Source organism: Mixophyes fleayi, chromosome 1, assembly GCF_038048845.1.
Source record: "Mixophyes fleayi isolate aMixFle1 chromosome 1, aMixFle1.hap1, whole genome shotgun sequence".
In the NCBI taxonomy this organism is placed as follows: Eukaryota; Metazoa; Chordata; class Amphibia; order Anura; family Limnodynastidae; genus Mixophyes; species Mixophyes fleayi.
This window is the reverse complement of record NC_134402.1, coordinates 12,697,916-12,717,985: the sequence shown is the minus strand read 5'-3', so window position 1 is coordinate 12,717,985 and position 20,070 is coordinate 12,697,916. Positions and strand designations below refer to the sequence as shown.

Sequence of the window (20,070 nt, the reverse complement as noted above, 5' to 3'; positions counted from 1 at the left end):
GTGTCCCACGGTTACTTTAACCTGTTTTTATATGTTTTTTTTTTTTTTTTGTTTTTTTTTTTTTATTGACTGGGGGGGAGGGGGTTAGGGTTATCGTTACTCTATTTAAGTGCTTTTGACTACAGTGACTGCACCTTTTTGTTATTGGACTACACCTGCCCAGTTTCCGTGTCTTGACCCTTTTGCTGCAGGTAGGGATAGAATACCCTGCAGGAAGTCAGGTCATCGGCAGGCTCACAGCAGCACAGATGATTTTCAGGAGACAAGTCAGCTGATCTTCTGGAAGGCAGTGACCTATCCGTTTGTGTGATAGTGCTGTGTATGACATGGGGAGCAGTGACGTGATGTGAGGAGGGGAAAAGAGGCCAACAGCAGTTCAGACTGATGGGTACTGAAAGGAGCAGGGGTCCTCCAGCAGCACAGAGTATTGACGTCAGGCTCCTGTCACACTGATGCAGAGATTGTGGTTTCAAACCAACCTTTATATAAAACAAGCTAACTTTCTATTAATGGAAATTTTATAAAGGTCCATTCAGAAATGTTTGTAAGACATATTTATACCGTTAGAGGAAATTGATGGGGGCTACAGCTCACAGTACTGTATAGTGATCATACTCCGCTGTGTCACATCTCACCATGTTGGTTGACTCTTGTCCTCTCCACAATGCAGGTCCATGTCCGTTACATCTGCTAAGTTCCCCAGGATGCATTATACTTTTCTAGATGTCAAATCTCCTTTTGTTGTAAGAAGAAAAAAAATATTTGCACCGGTTAATAGTAATAATGATCATTGCCTCCAGCTTTAGGATAAATTAGGCTACTAGAGAAAAAGCAATTGTGAATGGTTTTATTGTACGTGACCCTCACAAGCACATTGTCCTCATGTCTCCAAGTCTGGGTTAGGATGATGGGCTGATGACTGGTTTCCACCTTGGGATAATTACTCCACCCCACCCCACCTTCCTTATTAATCACCCTGAATAGTCGCTACCTTAAAGCGGATGCCGCTTGCTTCCAAGGCACTGAAGTATTGTGGTGGCGCAGATGAGTAAGAGGTTGGCAATCCAACGTGCTGCCATCCAATCAGGTGTCGCGTTCAACACACCAGCCGGAATACCAGGGCCAGCTGAAGTCCTTCAGTGAGATCTCTGCTTCCCCTCCTGTCAGTGCTGATCACAGTCTGTGTAATCTGGCCCAACAAGGCGGCTTTCACGCGTCCGCTGCGCTATGGGAGGAAAGATTGACGCAACTCATCTGTCAGCCACAAAGTGCACGGCTTCTTTATTTCCAAAAGCTGCCTATATTGTCCACCAAGCTTATTTAAATGTGCTCGCCTACTTCACCGTGTTTGTAACTGTCTCCATAAAAGCTGTATACGCCAAATATTGGGGGTTCGCTGATCCTTCATAAAAGGTGCATGATGGGATTGAGTAAATTGGAGCTTCCATGTCTAACTTTTTGGGGCTACTTTCCTCATTTATTTCATCTTTTATTTATTTTTTTTCTCCCTAATATACTGTCTCATGTACAGGCATAAACTGTCGGAAACTTTGAGACCAACTTTATTCCAAGTGCAAATGGAAGATGCAAAATGTGTCTCGTGAAAAGTCTAGACGTAGATCTTATTTCCCCTGACCAGAGACCGTGGAAAGTCTTGTTGCTGCAGATAAACGCCGGCCCTGTAGTACAAAAGTAGTGAATGAAAACCAGCACCCCCCACCCCTCACAGCTTCATTCTCGTAACACCAGGCGCAAGATGAGCACTTGCAGCTTCTAGAATGAGCCTTTCTATAGGTTAATATTTCCAGACTAGTGTCGCTGTTGTAGAGCAAGTTCCTTATTTTTTTCTCTTGTACGTCTTGCTTGGTGCTGTGAGATTGAGGCCTGTATTTTATAGTGTTAGTAGTTTAAACACATTTACTTCAGATTTATTTAGCTTAGTATTACACATACTTTATGCATCTAGAAGGCATGCATTACATTGTTGTGATTACTTGTTGTTCATGTCTTGCTCCTGTTTAGACATAAAAATAATAAATTAAATTGCTAAACGGCTAGTCTTAAGGAGCAGCAATGTAATGCTGATTATACAGGAAATATTCATGGCCATGCTTTCCTTGGTACTTAGGTTGTGACCTAAACCATGCACAGATTATACACATTGCCTACAACAGGTCAGACTCGCCATAGAACAGCAGGTACAACGTGGATATTTGGGGAGGTTTAGAACATCTGCTGCTACATTGTCCACATATGTGGAGATATTTAAAGCTCCTCATCCAACGATGCTGCAGCCTCAGACACAGAACGGTTAGCAGTATGGGTCCTTGCATTGTCTAAATATGGGGGAACATTCCTCATAAAAAGGAGAACTCCACCCAAAACGAAAAAATGTATTTTTGGTGAGGGTTCGCTTAGATAAATAAAACCAATGAACACCTAATGGACCCCCAATCCATTCCCCGGATTCACCAGTTTTCCCAGTGGAGTCTTAATGTTCCACAAGTGATCTCCACCTTTTCTTCCTGCTTGTCCTGTTTCATTCCAGCCAAGCGGATGTTTATGCCTTGCAGTTTTAGGTGGCGATATAATTTAAACTAAGATATTGTATTGTCCTTCTTGCAACTATCAACATAAAGAAGAACCCAAAGTGAATGGTATCAAGGATTTGGGTGACTGTCCAGTTTCGGGAGTTCTTGACAGACCAGCACCTGCTTTCAGGATACTTTGTATACCTCCAGTTGGCAGGGCATGCTATGACTTGTAGTTCCACACTAACTGAAGAGCTGTAGGATGCATATCTAGGTGCAGTAACTGGACAGATGACGGTAGACTGATGATGTTGGGGTAGCGGACAGACACTCCATTCACTTTGTCTTGTATGAGACAATGATAGGAAAAGTTATGGTGAGCAAGTTCACTAGGGCAGAGTAGAGATGCTCAGGCTCGGTTCCCCGAAAACCGAACACACCCGAACTTAGCAGATCCGAGTGCCGAGCCGGCTCTGTACTTTCGTGCACAATCGGAATTGAAAACTAGGCAAAACGGCATTGTTACGTCGTTGGATCTCGTGAGCTTTGCATTCTATAAGCACCGCCCTCCACGGCGATCCAGCCCCATTTCACAGAGGGACACAGAAGGGGTAGCACAATTCTTGGCAGTCTGTAGAGCAGTTGGGCAGCGTCATAGGTAGAAAAGAAAGAGGAAGGGTTGCAGTGTTCTTCAAAGTCTCCAGTGACATTCAGGAGAGCTCCATTGCTATTTGTCATTGCTGCAATAGAATTAATAGGTCTGGCAGGCTTGGTCTTCTAAATCTGCAGTCTTTGTTTGAATGTGTATGAAAATAATATTGTGACCTGTGAGGTGGTCAAAATAATGACTTGAAATTAGTGTTATTGAGGTTAATAATAATGTAGGGGGGGGAAAAAGTAAAAATGGGATTTTAGCCCAAAAAAAATCGGGAACCAAAACCCGAAGTTAATCCAGAACCAAAACCAGAACACGGGGATCAGTGAGCATCTCTAGTGCAGAGTTGTGTGTGTGTGTGTGTGTGTGTAAGAAATACTGTGCATGTGTACCAGTGCCCTGTGTGTGTGCTCATGTGAATGCGTGGACAGTTTCTGTGTGTCCTATTAATAAAAATGTTTTAGGTTATTGTATTAAACTTGTTCCTGTCCCATCTCCTCCCCAGCCCGCACCCGGTGAAACCAATCAGTGCGGCCCCTTCGGAAACTGCCCCCGAAAAGAAGACGCACCGGCCGGCTCTCACCACGGCGCTGAGCTCCGGTCTGGGGATATTAAAGTCGGTGACCGGTGGACAACATTCCACACCCAAAAAACAGGAGCAGGAGCGACTCAAGGTGCGTGCCATCATTTATTGTACAGAATAAATACGTAATGTATGTACTAATTGAAATTAGTTTCATTTAAAATCACACAAAGAGAAAGACGACCAAGGGAGTGCGCAGTAAACCCGAGTATTTATCCTGCTAATGAACCCTCTATCTGAAAGCTCTGATCCTACGCTACATTTAGAAGGCCTGCAGCACGTATTGACGTTTCCTAGATCTGGGGGTAAATGTATTAAGCTGAGAGTTTTCCGGCGGGTTTGAAAAACCAATCAGATTCTAGCTATCATTTATTTAGTACATTCTACAAAATGACAGCTAGAATCTGATTGGTTGCTATAGGCAACATCTCCATTTTTCAAACCCGCCGGAAAACTCTCAGCTTGATACATTTACCCCCTGGATTCCCTTACCTTTTAATTTGTACTGAACCACAGCAACCAATCAGCAGTAAGCTTTTATCTGTCTGATGTAAGTTACATAATAAAAGCAAGCGTGTGATAGGCTCCAATCTTTTATTGCAAAATTTGCACTTCTATGCAAACGGGGTTGATGCAAAATGGGAATAAATGACTTAAAGTCGGCAAGTGTAGCTTAAACTGTTAGAACGCCCCTTTCCTGACCCATTCTGTCTCTCTACGCAGGCAAGTGTAAGTGCCAGAGTCGTGCAAGCCTGCATAGATGCATATGTGGGCCCACCTACTGGGCACGTGCAGAGTAGTTTCATGCAAAATACGCTGGTGCCACATCAGACCGTAATGACGAGAATTGAGCCCGAGCGTCTCCCCCAGCGCCCTGTCTGGGTAACACATTCTACTCCTTACTCTGTGTGTTTGTTGGTTATGGGGAAAGATGACTATTTCTGGATAGTCTTGTGAAGCATTACAAGTCCTGAGGCCATACCCTTGACTTGGAGGGATAGATCAAAAACGCTATATGCAATTTATGGGGCTCCCCTCGATTACTAAAATGAGGATTCCCCCATGTACAAGCAATGCTTTGTTCCAAAGAAAAATAAAACAAAATTTGTACAATTTTTCATGATAACTTAGGCAGTAGGGGGCGCACTGTGCCATTGAAATCTAGGTGTGTTGCTTCGCCCAACAGTTTGGAAGCTGCAGTTGGTGTGTAACTAATTAGTGCTGCTCTATATTAAGATGAAGCTGGACTATGGACCACACCCTGTGATGGGGCCCCCGATGATTAATGCGGATTTACAGACTTTTCTGTCTAAACGTTATTTAATTCCACTGATCAATGTGCTCCAGTCTGACTTTTTTTTTTTTTATTTATTTTTTTTAAAATCCAGATTTTGTTTATTTATATAGTATTACAGCCTATTTACTGGCTGTGAAACCAAGCAAAAAGAAGAACAAAGGTACAATTCCATGAAACTAACATCGGGTACTGCACATTGAAAGTATGTCTGTTGACATTTTCGTTCTATTTCTGACGTTATCCAGGATAACGACTTGCAGGGAAAATGTATAAAGCCAGCCTGGTCATAAATATACCCCCCCCCCCCCCCGTAAATCGTCTCCCTAGTAATGGTGGCTTCTCGCCCCGGTGACCCTCAATGTGTTCTCTCTGCAGGGTTTCTATGCGTAGTCTCCCCAGAGTCACAGCACTAATGATAAATTTAATTATCTCTTCGTCCAGGGAAGGGAATAGGAGAAACATGAATGCAGGTGGTTCCCTGACGGGTTACATCACGAGATGTCGTGGGACGTGACACTTTTAACGAGCGCTGGCGTACACTGCGGTACATGGGGCTCTCCGAGGGACTTCCTGTGATCTCTAAACACTTATGTGTCTAGATTCCGTGCCGGTGGTACAGGTTGTCCATGCAGGAGTAGAACGATGATGGTTGTATTAGAGCTGTGGCAAGTTCAGTATGCATAGAAACTCCACAATTCAGCACATCTACACAACAGATAGTAAAATGAGTCAGCCTGGGTGATCCACACCCCCAAACCTTTGTATTTCTCTGTGTACTTCAGGTTTATGCTGTAGTATTTCTCACATGGCCTGGCCAGGGAAAAAAAATGCCTCAAAGAAGGTGGCTGGCTGTTCTTGGTACCTGGCAACAATTCATTCTGGAAGCGGACAGTTTATAGGTTGTCGTCGGTCAATATAATGCAGACTATCGTTCGCTAGGAACTAGAGATTCACGTATTAATGATGATACTCGTCCCATCTGAGCTGAAATACAAATCCTATTAGTCCTCATATAGTAGCTGCTTAATACAGCTTTAATATGTTCCTTTCTGCAAATTGTAATAAGGCAGAAAACTCCCATAATAATAGTATAAAATAATTCTATTTCCTGTAAACACTGAGGTTTTCACACTGGGGCCCTCGTATGTCTTGCACATGATCAGACTAAGAGCTAGATTTACTAAACTGCCGGTTTGAAAAAGTGGAAATGTTGCCTATAGCAACCAATCAGATTCTAGCTTCCATTTATTTAGTGCATTCTACAAAATGACAGCTAGAATCTGATTGGTTGCTATAGGGAACATCTCCACTTTTTCAAACCTGTAGTTTAGTAAATATACCCCCTAGGTGTTATCATTTTTGATGTGTTCACCGTATTTTATATTGCCCTTTCAGCTGAGGAATCGTGGAAATTTGTAGCCCAGAACTGTTTGTCATTTAGTTTGCGATGCTCATTCTCCCTCTTTGTTTCCTCCTCAGGATCTGTGCCATCCAGACCTGGCAGCCAAATACTACCACCTTACTCACGATGAGCTGATCCAAATGTTGCTGCAGCGCGAGGCTGAGCTGGGCAAGCAAGAGGACCGGGTGCATGAGTTGGAGAATTACATTGATAAGCTACTGGTACGCATTATGGAACAAGCACCTGCCTTGCTCCAGGCCCCACTGGAGACCAAGAAGTAGAGAGATACTGACCTAGACGTCAGCCTGAGGAGGAGACCTGGAGACCGGTTGGGCGGCTGCCGAGACCATCTCTGGCAGTTCCCCTTCCTTCATACTGTAAAACCTGTGGGCAGATGGTTGATATCTCCTTCAAGCCATCGTTTGCAGCCGGCATTTAAATTGTTCAACGAAAGCGTTGAACCTCCAAGAAAGGACTTCCATCAGTCTTCCTCCTGAAGCCTTGAGCACATCTCTCCTGCATCTCATCATTAGACAATATGCACAACATTGTTGTAAAGTACTCTGTTCATGAAGAGGCTAAAGCTGGCATTGTTAACTTTAATACCTTTCACTTGTCAGTATATTGCTGCTGTACTTGTCCCAAGACTAACCTTTGTGTTTCCAGAACCTCTCTCGTAAATAACCTGACTGTAGTTGGCTGAGTTTCAACCCAGGGAGTTCAGGGTAATAACGCAGGTATTGGTGAAGACTAACACTCCTGACAGGTTCAAATACTACTTTTACACATTCAAACCTAGTTTCCCTGGGCTTGCCGTCGCCTTCCCGGTATATGACAGGGAGCTCGGGTCAAACCAGCCATGGGAGTTGGTACATGTTCCACCACGATATCTATAGGTCCTTGAAAGCAAGTGTGACTGCAACAACAGTCGTGTAGCACCTTCCTCAAAACTTGCTACCTGTTATGGGTTACATCATATCGCTAGCTTTTAGATCATTGACTGGCTGCATTCTTCTGAATATTAGTAAATTAAACCGCTACCTCTACTGTGCAAGGGTGACTGATTTGCTTAAAGATTTGTGGAGGAACCTTTTCCCATTTCCTGCGTACTAAAATTTCTGGAGATGTCTTAGACCAACAACGTTCGCTCTGAAAAGTAAACCACTGTTTGGATTTAAAAGCAATCCAATCAATAAGGTGTATTTAAATCTTGACTCTGCTTTGGCTGAAATCTCTATATTTACATAAATTCATAACGCACTCTTTGGTTGAATCTGTGTCAAATGAGCGTCCAGGTTCTGCCTGTGTTGTTTTCTGAATGGACAGGATCATCCACAGATGTTCATAGTATATGTCAGCACACATGCTTCTTTCTGTAGATAGTGCCTACATGTATAATTCTTTTGAACATACAGAAGACCAATTTCACCTGTCCAAAATCCCTGAACATTTAAGGTGAATGTGTTAAGCTGGCTTTTGTTTCCAATATCCGTATTGCAGAAATGTGTTTATATAGGATGTTTAAAGCCGTTTCCCATTTTCAATTTTTTTTATGTTCCGTTTCTCGATTGTTTCTTATGTAACGGTTAATACCTTCTGAATTTGCGGTCATCCTGGTTTTTCAGTTAATTTGGCTGTAATAATGCTGTATGAAACTTGCACATTGCTTTTCTGCACACGTACTTTTTTTTTTTACTGAATGTATATATTGGTATATCTTGAAATGTTTACAGTATACCTGGATTTCTGCTTCGCAATAACTAGAATTTTAGGTTCTCCAGTTATGTGTTAGGCGACAATGCTGTTGTTTTGCACTCCCGATTTGATCCTCATGTTCGTCTAACATTGTTTTGGCCACTGTGAAAAATATACGGCAAGATGAATTTGTGGTGGAAAGTACAGTAAATGTTGATCTGCAAATTTGTATAGATGCTAAAAACTGTAAGAGGACGTGCGACAGATGTGTAATGTTTTGAGTGCAATATTAGATCCAGGTCTCCAGAGAAGAGCTTTCCAGTGAGTCCTCAGTACATCCGAATGTGCAGTTATAATGGGGATAAATTCCATGGCATGGTTACAAGATCCGTCTGAGTCATCACCATACCGCCATATACCCCACACTGCTCAGGTTACTCTAAGACGCTCTACAACAACGTCTTCCGATACCGTTTATTGAGCCAGGTTCTCGTGTATGTGAAACCACCAGTGTCTTTCCTGCAAAGTGCGTTAATAGCAATAGATAATCATTCAGGACAACACCTCCATGAGAGGAGAAGATAAACATAAAGGCTTGTTATGTGGTTTGCTGGCGTTTACTTCATTGTAATGGAATTAGCGGGTTCTAATCTTGGACATTTTCTCAGGAAAGGGGTGAAACCATCCACCGTGTATTGTAGTCGTGGTTCATTTCATGGGATGGCAATGGGAACTAAATTTGACCTTGACTGTACATGCGTTTGGTCCCAGACAGCACATTATGGCCAATGTTTGTATTTAGTTGGATGATACGTGTTCTGATGTTAGAGAAAGCCTTTTAGGACAGAATTGGTGTGCACCCATTCAGTGAATGTATCTTCTCTGTGGGAGTATCACTAAAATGTACTTGGTACAGGGAGAGTGGTGCAATATCAAGAGATTTAAACATTACAAAGAATGTGGGTTGGTTATAATGACCATAACACATTGTTCATAGACCTTTGTCCCCCGTAGTCTCCTGATTACCGCAGGATATTTAAAGTGTCCTCTCCAAACCACATCTAGAGCTCTGTACACAGTGTTCGGTTCGGAGCTTAGGCAGGCGAGAGTGATAATAAGCTGTTATTCTTTATTCCCGGAGAATAGATATCAGAGTTCCGTTTGGACCTTGTGTTAGAATGTCAGTAGTTCCTGCTGAATTTCTATTATAGAAGCACTGTGCGTAGGCAACAGGTTATTTGGAGGGGGCGGGGGGTTCTAGACATGCCAAAGTGCGCAGTTTTCCAAACGTCACCTGTTTCGCGGTGACTGTTGCACCCACCCCTGTGTGGAGTGCAATCCTTTTCCTTCCACGTAGCGCTATTTCACACCTGCTTTTGTCCATACGAGCGTGGCGTCGTTACCAGGATGTTGTTGTTTTTAGCAGCTTTTATCTTTTACTATGTTACGAAAACAGTACAACACTCGCTGCCAAACGTTTAGGGTGTAGGAACTTTTCCCATCCAGCTGCAATGTATTTCTAAATTTGTGTCTGGGGTCTCTGCCAGTCCTCCTCTGTTGCTTCCGTGAGAAGACCTTGAAGTCATTGAGGAGAGGTTGGAAACCCTGAGATGTGGTATTACACTACTTCACAAGTATATACACCTAACGCAGTTATCGGTTCATCGTTATCTGCTGTTTGTGTTTTAATTTGGGGGTACAAGTAAGTGTCACTTACTAGATGCAGTATAAAGTGTTCTCTTATGTCAAAGTATATGTATATTGCTCCAACAAATATCTATATCTATGTTTTATAAGCGTGGTTATGTTTGTTAAGAATGTTCATAAAATATGTTTTTATGCACTTTAAGAATAATAAAGTCGATGAAACATCTCAGCTGGCGTATTCTCCATGCTTAGTAATTAAAACCTTTATTTTTATTCACTTAATGTATTTGCCTAATATAAATATTAAGTGATAAATGTATGGGGATATTATTATAGGACATTATCCAGTTCCTATCCTAGTGCGGCTCACCGTTCAGTAGTGTGACCTTTGTTTTAGTCTATTCCCCATTATCCAACTCCTGAAAGAACTGTCCTGTCAATCTTACCGAGGTGTGACAATCCTCCCACAATGCAACACGTTGGGGTGTTATTTAGTGAAAAGAGATATGTGTGATCTCATTGAAGGGTAACATACACTGGCCTGGTACAACCATTTTGTGTCAGGAGTCCCCTTATAAGACAGTTGTAGTCATACGGGAATGTTCCTGGGGCTGGACTACAAACGTCTAAGGGCTACAATTACTAAACTGCTATCTATAATATAAAAGCCTAGCGGCGTGTGTTAGTCTGTGTGAAAAAAAACAAGCTGCAGCGCCACCTGCTGGGCGGAGTTATACACTGACCTAAATTCTTAGCATTATCTAATATATAAAAGTAAAAGCCTAGCGGCGTGTGTTAGTGTGTGTGTGGAAAAAACTATTTTTTTCTCAGAAAGGACTCATCCAATTGACCTGAAATTTGGTATACTGACATTATTTGACAAAAAAATTAGAATAGTGAAGTCAGTTAACTTCCATCATCCCCCCTTCCCCTCGTGGGAGGGGTAGTAAAGGCTAAATTTACGAGTTGAGGGGTCAAACTCATTTTCGTGAGGTAATTTTACCTCATGAACACACATTAAAAAGGGCGCTTGCGTCGGGAAGTAACGCTCTTCCCCTGAGGAGGCCTGGGCTAGGCCCAAATGCATGACAAGAACCTTTTTAAGACCTTAAGTAGCTTGATTTGACTAGAATGCATGAGTATCATGCACGGGTTAACTTGTAAGTCTAAGTCTGCTTTGGAAAAGTGGAGATGTTGCCTATAGCAACCAATCAGATTCTAGTTATTTCTTTTGTACATTCTACAAAATGACAGCTAGAATCTGATTGGTTGCTATAGGCAACATCTCCACTCTTTCAAACCTGCAATTTAGTAAATATACCCCTTTAGAGTATATCAGGCTAGTATTATGGATATAAGGGACAGGTGTATGAAAGATCACAGAAGCAGGAACGGTTAGTTAATGGTAGGAGCTGCATACCTTTAACCAGGGAACACAACGGCTCTCTATTTAGGCAACTTTGGTTACATTTGTAATGAGCAAAGCAGAAATCACACTCTAAAGTCACGCATGGGTATTTCATGCTGTAATATAAATATAGCTGCACCTGACTAAACCTCTATTTTGCATTAAAAGTCCAATGATGTGTGTCTGTCCAAGATGGACTATCAACTGCTTGCAGAGACTCTGAAGTTGTAGTTCGACAACAAGAGTTGTAGAATAGAGTAAAAGGGTTGATTGATACTGATGGACAGTGATGAGGTCAGTCTTGAAGGTCTCTGGTCAGAGTCTGCAGAGTGGACGTGGGACTATTTATGTATGAAGGGGAGCAGGATCAGTGATGGAAGGTTGCGTCTGGTGTAATGACACCAAACGAGAGTGGGGACTTTTGCATTCATTCTAAACCAGTTTCTATACCTGAATAACTCCTTTCTTCGGTCCTATAGCACAACCTGGCTTGGACCCTGAACAATACCGACCAATCATTAGGCCTCCCACATAAACATACCTCCATCCTGAAACAGGACATATATGGACTGACTTCAACAACTGTAGGATCATATTCCCACTACTTCACCATGAGTCTGAATTCATGGGAAATTCCAAGTTATAGATTTCCATTAGCAAAGACTGAAACAAGTAGAAGCCGAAAAGGGGGAAAAGGAAATCTAACCTAAAAATGAAGGTCTTACACAGGTAAACGGGCTTTCTTCCAGCGTACCATGATGGTCCATCAATAATCAATATATTCTTAATGAAATATAAAAGACTTTTATAACTTAAACTGTAATCCTCTTTCGTGATCCAGCTGATCTTCAGATATCTTGAGTCAAGAAAGTAACCTCAAACTTACACTAGTTATTAACCCAAGCCATAACACTAGACCTATCATAGCTCTGATATCACGTTACCCGGTTTTTTGAGCCAGTAAACTACTAATGCAGAATCAATTGAAGGAAAAAATTTTGTTTAGCTACGTTTTGTGATTCCTTTGTTGCAAGGAATAGGTCTCACTACTGTGGCATTTGCCCAGGACTGATGTCTTTGTCTCCCTGTGTGTAGACCTATGAGAAGATCATTGGTAATGACTGACTGCAGTTATCACATGGAAAATTTTAGAGGTGACTTTTACATGGTGAATCCATTGAACAACCAATGTCTAACTGGTAGGACTGGAGTCCTAACTGCTGACTGAATGCCGAACCTATGGAAGATGGAGCAGAAATGTCAGGGCGTTGGACCACCAACAAATAAAATACATGGAGGCATCCAGCACAGACTGCAACAAAGCAAATTGGGAAGTAATAGATTTTGGACCGGGAATTAGTAACTGTGGAGCGGTTAGTTTCAGTTTTTGGCTTTTTTCTTGTAGTAGTGCAATAAATGCAGAAACTAGTACTTTGTAGATTCGTCCTTCAGGTAATTTATTGGAAGTTGTACGGCACATGATTATGTCTTAGACCCAGTCCTATACATCCTGAAAGGATCATTCTCTTATAATCTAATTAGCAGTAAGAGTGGGAAATTATCCAGCCAACAAATCGCTGGTTCTTGGGTGACCAAATCGGATGGTGATTCTCTCTGTCGGCTGCACGGGCCAAGCAGCAGATAGGGTTGTCTGTGGATATGTTGACTGACATGTCGGAGATTGGTCTGTGGTGAACCAACATTCACTCTGATGACTGCCAACAACCAAGGGAAAAACCATAGAAAAAGTTCAGCTCTCCTCCTTCTTTAGAAGTCACCAGAATAGGCTACTGGTCTAGCCAAGCTAACGGTAAGTGTTCTGCAAAATCCCCAACCACGACCCCGGTGGGGAGGAACTAAAAAGTAGCCTTACATTGGTTGAGCTAGTCGGACATGGCGCTCAACATCAAAAACATTGTTTTTGATTGAACTGTATCTAGCATATCAAGTATCATTTTGTGTGTAACTGGTGCACATGAACAAGGTGCTGAAATCCACAACCGCCAGATTCTAAGGGGTAAATGTATCAAGCTGAGTGTTTTCTGGCGGGTTTGAAAAGTGGAGATGTTGCCTATAGCAACCAATCAGATTCTAGCTGTCATTTTGTAGAATGTACTAAACAAATGATAGCTAGAATCTGATTGGTTTTTCAAACCCGCCGGAAAACTCTCGGCTTGTTACATTTACCCCTAAGTGTGATTTTTCTACTATGGATTAAGACATAAAAGCAAACATCTAGGTGCTATAATTTACAGCCCCCTTTCCAGTACATCAGTCCTGATAAATATTCCAGCTTTAGTTTTCTTCAGGTTTATAGTCTCCTTAAAGCCGAGGGGGGCTGGTAACGTTGACGTGGTTAGTAGTTGGGGATAGTGAGTGGCCCAAACTTGTTTACAGAAGCCATATATTATGGGAAGGATTGAATTACTATGGAGCCAGGAACTGTTACCACTGACGCTGTAAAATTTGGAACATATAGCTACATGATGGCCCTATATATCCTTAAGAGGACTTTGTTGGGTATTAGATATGACTTGCACACTACAGCTATGTTTACCAAGTAATTTAAATCCCGATGGAGATGTCGCCGTCAGACCCCCAAATCATACATATAACCACTTTGACCTCGGTCCTCAGTAAGGCTGTGAAAGCTGAGCATTTATTCAATAAACTGGATATATCTGCTTATCTACAGCAGCTGTTTTCCTATCAGATCATTTTCATTCTCTATCTCAAGCAATTAATAAGCATAAACGAGAGTGATATTGGTTATAATAACATGGAATTTGAGGCTAGTAACAGCTGCTTCAGTATTTTAAGTTCATAGCTGTGTCCCGTGACGATGACATACACACGTTCCATTTATATTACCAAATAAAAAACCTGCAGATTCTTTGAGCTGGGAATGTTGCTCGTTGCATACTGAAACTAGGCAGCTGCAGGACCAAAGTCTTCCACTTAGGAGAAACATGTCAGACCTTAAACTGGTGATAAAGGCCAAGCTGTATTAGTCAGTGTGTTGGTTACACCTTAGACTCACCACAAACCTGTGAATTCTAGAACCGAGAAGTCATCTCTATCACATAAGGTACCATAATATAAGATGCTCTGTAGATATCTGTTCTTATGCTAGGTTCCATCTTCCCCAGGTTATTGTTGGCCAGTACCCCAGAGATGAGCCCCATTGAGTGAAGTTATGTAGGAAGGCCATGGTGTTGCCGGAGAACTAACATATATGAAAGCAGTAGTCCTTTAAGAACAATGATTGGAGTCCAACTGTATGCTACAGAGAAGGACTACCACTGCCTTGCCTGTCCGATGATGGAGATGCGTTAGCTGGGCCTGTTAGAAAAGTAAAGAACATACATCACAAACCAAAATAAGCGATACAATGGCTCACCCCCTAAACTGGGGTCTTATCTATTATGATGGCTTTATAGGTAGGTCACTAGATTACTCCCTGGATTGCACAGAGGTCGCTAGAATGCTCCCTGGATTGCACAGAGGTCGCTAGAATGCTCCCTGGATAGCACAGAGGTCGCTAGAATGCTCCTTGGATTGCAGAGGTCGATCGAATGCTCCCTGAATTGCACAGAGGTCGCTAGAATGCTCCCTGGATTGCACAGAGGTCGCTAGAATGCTCCTTGGATTGCACAGAGGTCGCTAGAATGCTCCTTGGATTGCACAGAGGTCGCTCGAATGCTCCCTGGATTGCACAGAGGTCGCTAGAATGCTCCCTGGATTGCACAGAGGTCGCTAGAATGCTCCCTGGATTGCACAGAGGTCGGTAGAATGCTCCTTGGATTGCACAGAGGTCGCTAGAATGCTCCCTGGATTGCACAGAAGTCGCTAGAATGCTCCCTGGATTGCACAGAGGTCGCTAGAATGCTCCTTGGATTGCACAGAGGTCGCTAGAATGCTCCTTGGATTGCACAGAGGTCGCTCGAATGCTCCCTGGATTGCACAGAGGTCGCTAGAATGCTCCCTGGATTGCACAGAGGTCACTAGAATGCTCTCTGCAGTGAATACTAGTCAGATGGGGCTGGTAGGTGTTGTTCAATTAAAAGATGTTGACATAATTTTTCATATTGTCGCTGGATCACTTGTAAATAACTTATTCTATAAATATATTTAAATTATTAGTGCAGTGTGCCAATTTATATAATTGCACATTTACTGATTTTTGATACTGTGTATTAGAAATGTATTGATATTATTTTATATTATGTCTATTTTGGTATAGAAAATGTATTGATTTCTAATGTATTATGCCAAGATAGAGGAAGTCTGTTTTGCTGATAGCAGGAAATGCTAAGTAACTCTTTTCATCACAGAAGTGCCAAAAACCTGCTTGAGCCTGAAGGCCCAGCAAGGAGTTCGTTACCTGTTGTTACATCTTGTTAGAGACAAGAACCTGTCTGAACAATGTAATTTAGGATATCACAGATCAGTGTACATTTTGTTAAGTATATTTGCATGTTTCAACACTTAGCCTGCGGGGGTCCAGACATCTAAGTCGCGCACAAGTCACACTAACGTGCCGGAGAGCTGTCCATTCGGAATCACTGCCGGTCGGCCTGCGGTGCTATCGGACATCAGCATCTTCGGCTTTCAGGCAAGTCTGCTTGTATTTACTTCCTTTTTTTGTGCAATCGTTTTTTTTTTTTTATAGGGATGAAGGATGTCGGAATTGTGGTCATCGGTAATACGATTACCACCGCCACAGCGACCCTGATCTGAAGGCAGGAGGTCAGGGGTACCAGTCCAGGTGCCCAGTGAGGGGGTACACCAGCGGCGAAAGTTATCCAGAAGGAAGCGGTTCTAGCCAGTAGCGTAGGATCGTAGTGGTGGCAGCAGGTTCCTCCTACTGCTACAGGAGGGGCGCATTTGGGAGGAAAAAAGGGAAAGGTGGCAAGACAAGCCCATCCCCAATACGACAGGGTGGCATAGGAGGTCCATCCTGTCACACACACACACATTTTATTGGCTATATAAACCACCCCCACATTAGACAAGCTTCGTCTGCCGGTTTTTGTCACCCCCATTTTTCTGTTGCTCCGAACTGGTAGAAGAGGCTGGGCTTCTGGTTTGTGTTTTGCCCCAAGACTAAAAGTTGCTAGCCAGCTACACATACAGTACAATGAGGCATTTCAATATCCGTCCCATGTCTGTGACATCATCACCCAGCTGCCGTCAGTGTGGATAGCGCAGCCACCATCCTTTGGCCAATCCTGCTTGCAAAGCCTTAACATCTGCAGAGAAGGTAACACAGCATGGAGATTGGGGCTTACGGAGGCTGCCGGGAGAAACCAAACTAAACAGTAATACATTACAGGAGGCCAGGCATTGCTGAGTCTTCTAAAGTAAAGCTCACGGTACCATGTTGTATTAGCCAGCCCTAGTCGTAATGAATTTCATAGAAAAAACTTGTGTGAAAGTGGAAATATGCTTTTAAGTTACTGTCTCAGTTACTCTTTATCATACCTGTCTATATTATGTTTCACATTGCAATAAACTGTCTGCATTTTGTACCCATGATTTGGCATGAAATTATTCTGCTCCCAGAATAAGGATGTGACATTGTCGATAAAACTACTTACTGAAATAGAAGTACTTATGGCTATTGTCACACGTATCTCCACGTGTTCCGTAGGCCGGAGTGATTAATTAGGATTGCCAGGAAAGTGACTGATCTGCCGCAGATCCAGTTTGTGCTGGAATTTCCAATGAATGGCTCCCTGCTCGCTGACTGTCTAACACTGCAAGATTTCTTTGTCCGAGGGACACTGCACGTCCCAGTAACTAATGATCCTGTTTAGCTGTCTTCCGGTGAAGCATTGTTCTAATTACAGGAATAATACGGGCACCTGCTGTAAATATACTCTGGAGTAATGTTATATTTGCCTGAAGGTCGAGCATGGGAGGGGTTGGTAAAGAAATGTACATTAAGTACCTGAGCTGCGTTCCCTCTGCCTTGTGCTTCCTCACTCAGCAATTGTTTCTGTTACATTAACAGGGTCTGAGGAGTAAACCGGTTATGTCACCTTCCATTCTGCCTTATAATAAAACATCAGCAGAACAATACACAAAGCCATGATGCTGCGGGGAATTATACTACACACAGGGCCCGATTCATGTTCGTAGGCGAGTCGTGCTGCGCGCCGTATCTTGCGTGGAATATCTCTGCGCAGGCCCAGAAACAGACATTACGCCAATGACCACAACTGCAGGCAATTCATGTCTGAGCGCAAATGACACGACCCACGGCTTGTGAGGCAGAAGGGAGGAAGGGGCACACTAATGTAGATGTACAGTAAGGGCGTGCCAAGGGCGTTCCTACGCAAATGCGCCCGAGTCAAGTGCTGGGTTTCTCTTAAGTACACTTGCTGTCAGACATATCATTTGTACCAGCTATAGGGTACAAATGGGTACACTATACGTGTAAGTGCCTGACGTATAGTATAGGCTATAAAAACGCACTATGTACTGTACTCATTAAAATCATCTTAATGTACTGCACTGCCACACTCTGCCTCGCTCTCATCCACCCTCGGGCACTGCCACGCTCTGCCTCACTCTAATCCACCCTCGGGCACTGCCACACTCTGCCTCGCTCTAATCCACCCTCGGGCACTGCCACACTCTAATCCACCCTCGGGCACTGCCACTAACTAATCCACCCTCGGGCACTGCCACACTCTGCCTCACTCTAATCCACCCTCGGGCACTGCCACACTCTGCCTCACTCTAATCCACCCTCAGGCACTGCCACACTCTGCCTCACTCTAATCCACCCTCGGGCACTGCCACACTCTGTCTCACTCTAATCCACCCTCGGGCACTGCCACACTCTGCCTCACTCTAATCCACCCTCGGGCACTGCCACACTCTGCCTCACTCTAATCCACCCTCGGGCACTGCCACACTCTGCCTCACTCTAATCCACCCTCAGGCACTGCCACACTCTGCCTCACTCTAATCCACCCTCAGGCACTGCCACACTCTGCCTCACTCTAATCCACCCTCGGGCACTGCCACACTTTGCCTCACTCTAATCCACCCTCGGGCACTGCCACACTCTGCCTCACTCTAATCCACCCTCGGGCACTGCCACACTCTGCCTCACTCTAATCCACCCTCGGGCACTGCCACACTCTGTCTCACTCTAATCCACCCTCGGGCACTGCCACACTCTGTCTCACTCTAATCCACCCTCGGGCACTGCCACACTCTGCCTCACTCTAATCCACCCTCGGGCACTGCCACACTCTGCCTCACTCTAATCCACCCTCGGGCACTGCCACACTCTGCCTCACTCTAATCCACCCTCGGGCACTGCCACGCTCTGCCTCACTCTAATCCACCCTCGGGCACTGCCACACTCTAATCCACCCTCAGGCACTGCCACACTCTGCCTCACTCTAATCCACCCTCGGGCACTGCCACACTCTAATCCACCCTCAGGCACTGCCACGCTCTGCCTCACTCTAATCCACCCTCAGGCACTGCCACGCTCTGCCTCACTCTAATCCACCCTCGGGCACTGCCACGCTCTGCCTCACTCTAATCCACCCTCGGGCACTGCCACGCTCTGCCTCACTCTAATCCACCCCCGGGCACTGCCACGCTCTGCCTCACTCTAATCCACCCCCGGGCACTGCCACGCTCTGCCTCACTCTAATCCACCCTCGGGCACTGCCACGCTCTGCCTCACTCTAATCCACCCTCGGGCACTGCCACGCTCTGCCTCACTCTAATCCACCCTCGGGCACTGCCACGCTCTGCCTCACTCTAATCCACCCTCGGGCACTGCCACGCTCTGCCTCACTCTAATCCACCCTCGGGCACTGCCACACTCTGCCTCACTCTAATCAACCCTCGGGCACTGCCACGCTCTTCCTCACTCTAATCCACCCTAGGGCACTGCCACGCTCTGCCTCACTCTAATCCACCCTTGGGCACTGCCACGCTCTGCCTCACTCTAATCCACCCCCGGGCACTGCCACGCTCTGCCTCACTCTAATCCACCCTCGGGCACTGCCACGCTCTTCCTCACTCTAATCCACCCTCGGGCACTGCCACGCTCTAATCCACCCTCGGGCACTGCCACGCTCTGCCTCACTCTAATCCACCCGCGGGCACTGCCATGCTCTGCCTCACTCTAATCCACCCTCGGGCACTGCAACGCTCTGCCTCACTCTAATCCACCCTCGGGCACTGCCTCACTCTAATCCACCCTCAGGCACTGCCTCACTCTAATCCACCCTCGGGCACTGCCACGCTCTGCCTCACTCTAATCCACCCTCGGGCACTGCCTCACTCTAATCCACCCTCGGGCACTGCCATGCTCTGCCTCACTCTAATCCACCCTCAGGCACTGCCACGCTCTGCCTCACTCTAATCCACCCTCGGCACTGCCACACTAATCCACCCTCGGCACTGCCACACTCTAATCCACCCTCGGGCACTGCCACGCTCTGCCTCACTCTAATCCACCCTCGGGCACTGCCACACCCTGCCTCACTCTAATCCACCCTCATTAACTGGTATTATCAATGCACCTTGTTGTATGTCTATAGTTTGTATTATAGTTTCCTATATGCTATAGCGCTGCAGGAGCTGTTGCTTCCACATAAGTACCAGACATCAATAAGGATGATGAGTAAATGATCCCTCAGTGTCCTCTGGTTGACACAGAGTAAATCAGCACCATGGACAGTGACAAAGAGGAGTTCACATTGCTCTGTCACTCACACTTCAAAATCATGGATCATCTCAATTACTGTTCCACAAATAATTACATCTTTCCGCATCTGGGTGTGAAATTTGCCCTGGTCACTGGCAGAAATGAT

General features: G+C 44.6%; 1 protein-coding gene across 7 annotated transcripts in view; it reads left to right on the top strand.

Moving 5' to 3' along the window:
* Window positions 1-10,039, top strand: part of RAB11FIP5 (RAB11 family interacting protein 5) — a 47,154-nt gene extending 37,115 nt beyond the window's left edge. For 4 of the 7 annotated variants that reach the window (XM_075189488.1, XM_075189498.1, XM_075189492.1 and 1 more), the window contains 3 exons: window positions 3,692-3,860; window positions 4,493-4,651; window positions 6,546-10,039. In XM_075189488.1, coding sequence (XP_075045589.1) covers window positions 3,692-3,860; window positions 4,493-4,651; window positions 6,546-6,749 — 532 coding nt within the window. In that variant the 3' untranslated portion in view covers window positions 6,750-10,039. Of the gene's footprint in view, window positions 1-3,691; window positions 3,861-4,492; window positions 4,652-5,507; window positions 5,902-6,545 lie in introns of those variants that run through there. The other 3 variants (XM_075189504.1, XM_075189393.1, XM_075189474.1) reach the window with 2 other exon arrangements.
* The last annotated feature ends 10,031 nt before the right edge of the window (window positions 10,040-20,070 follow it).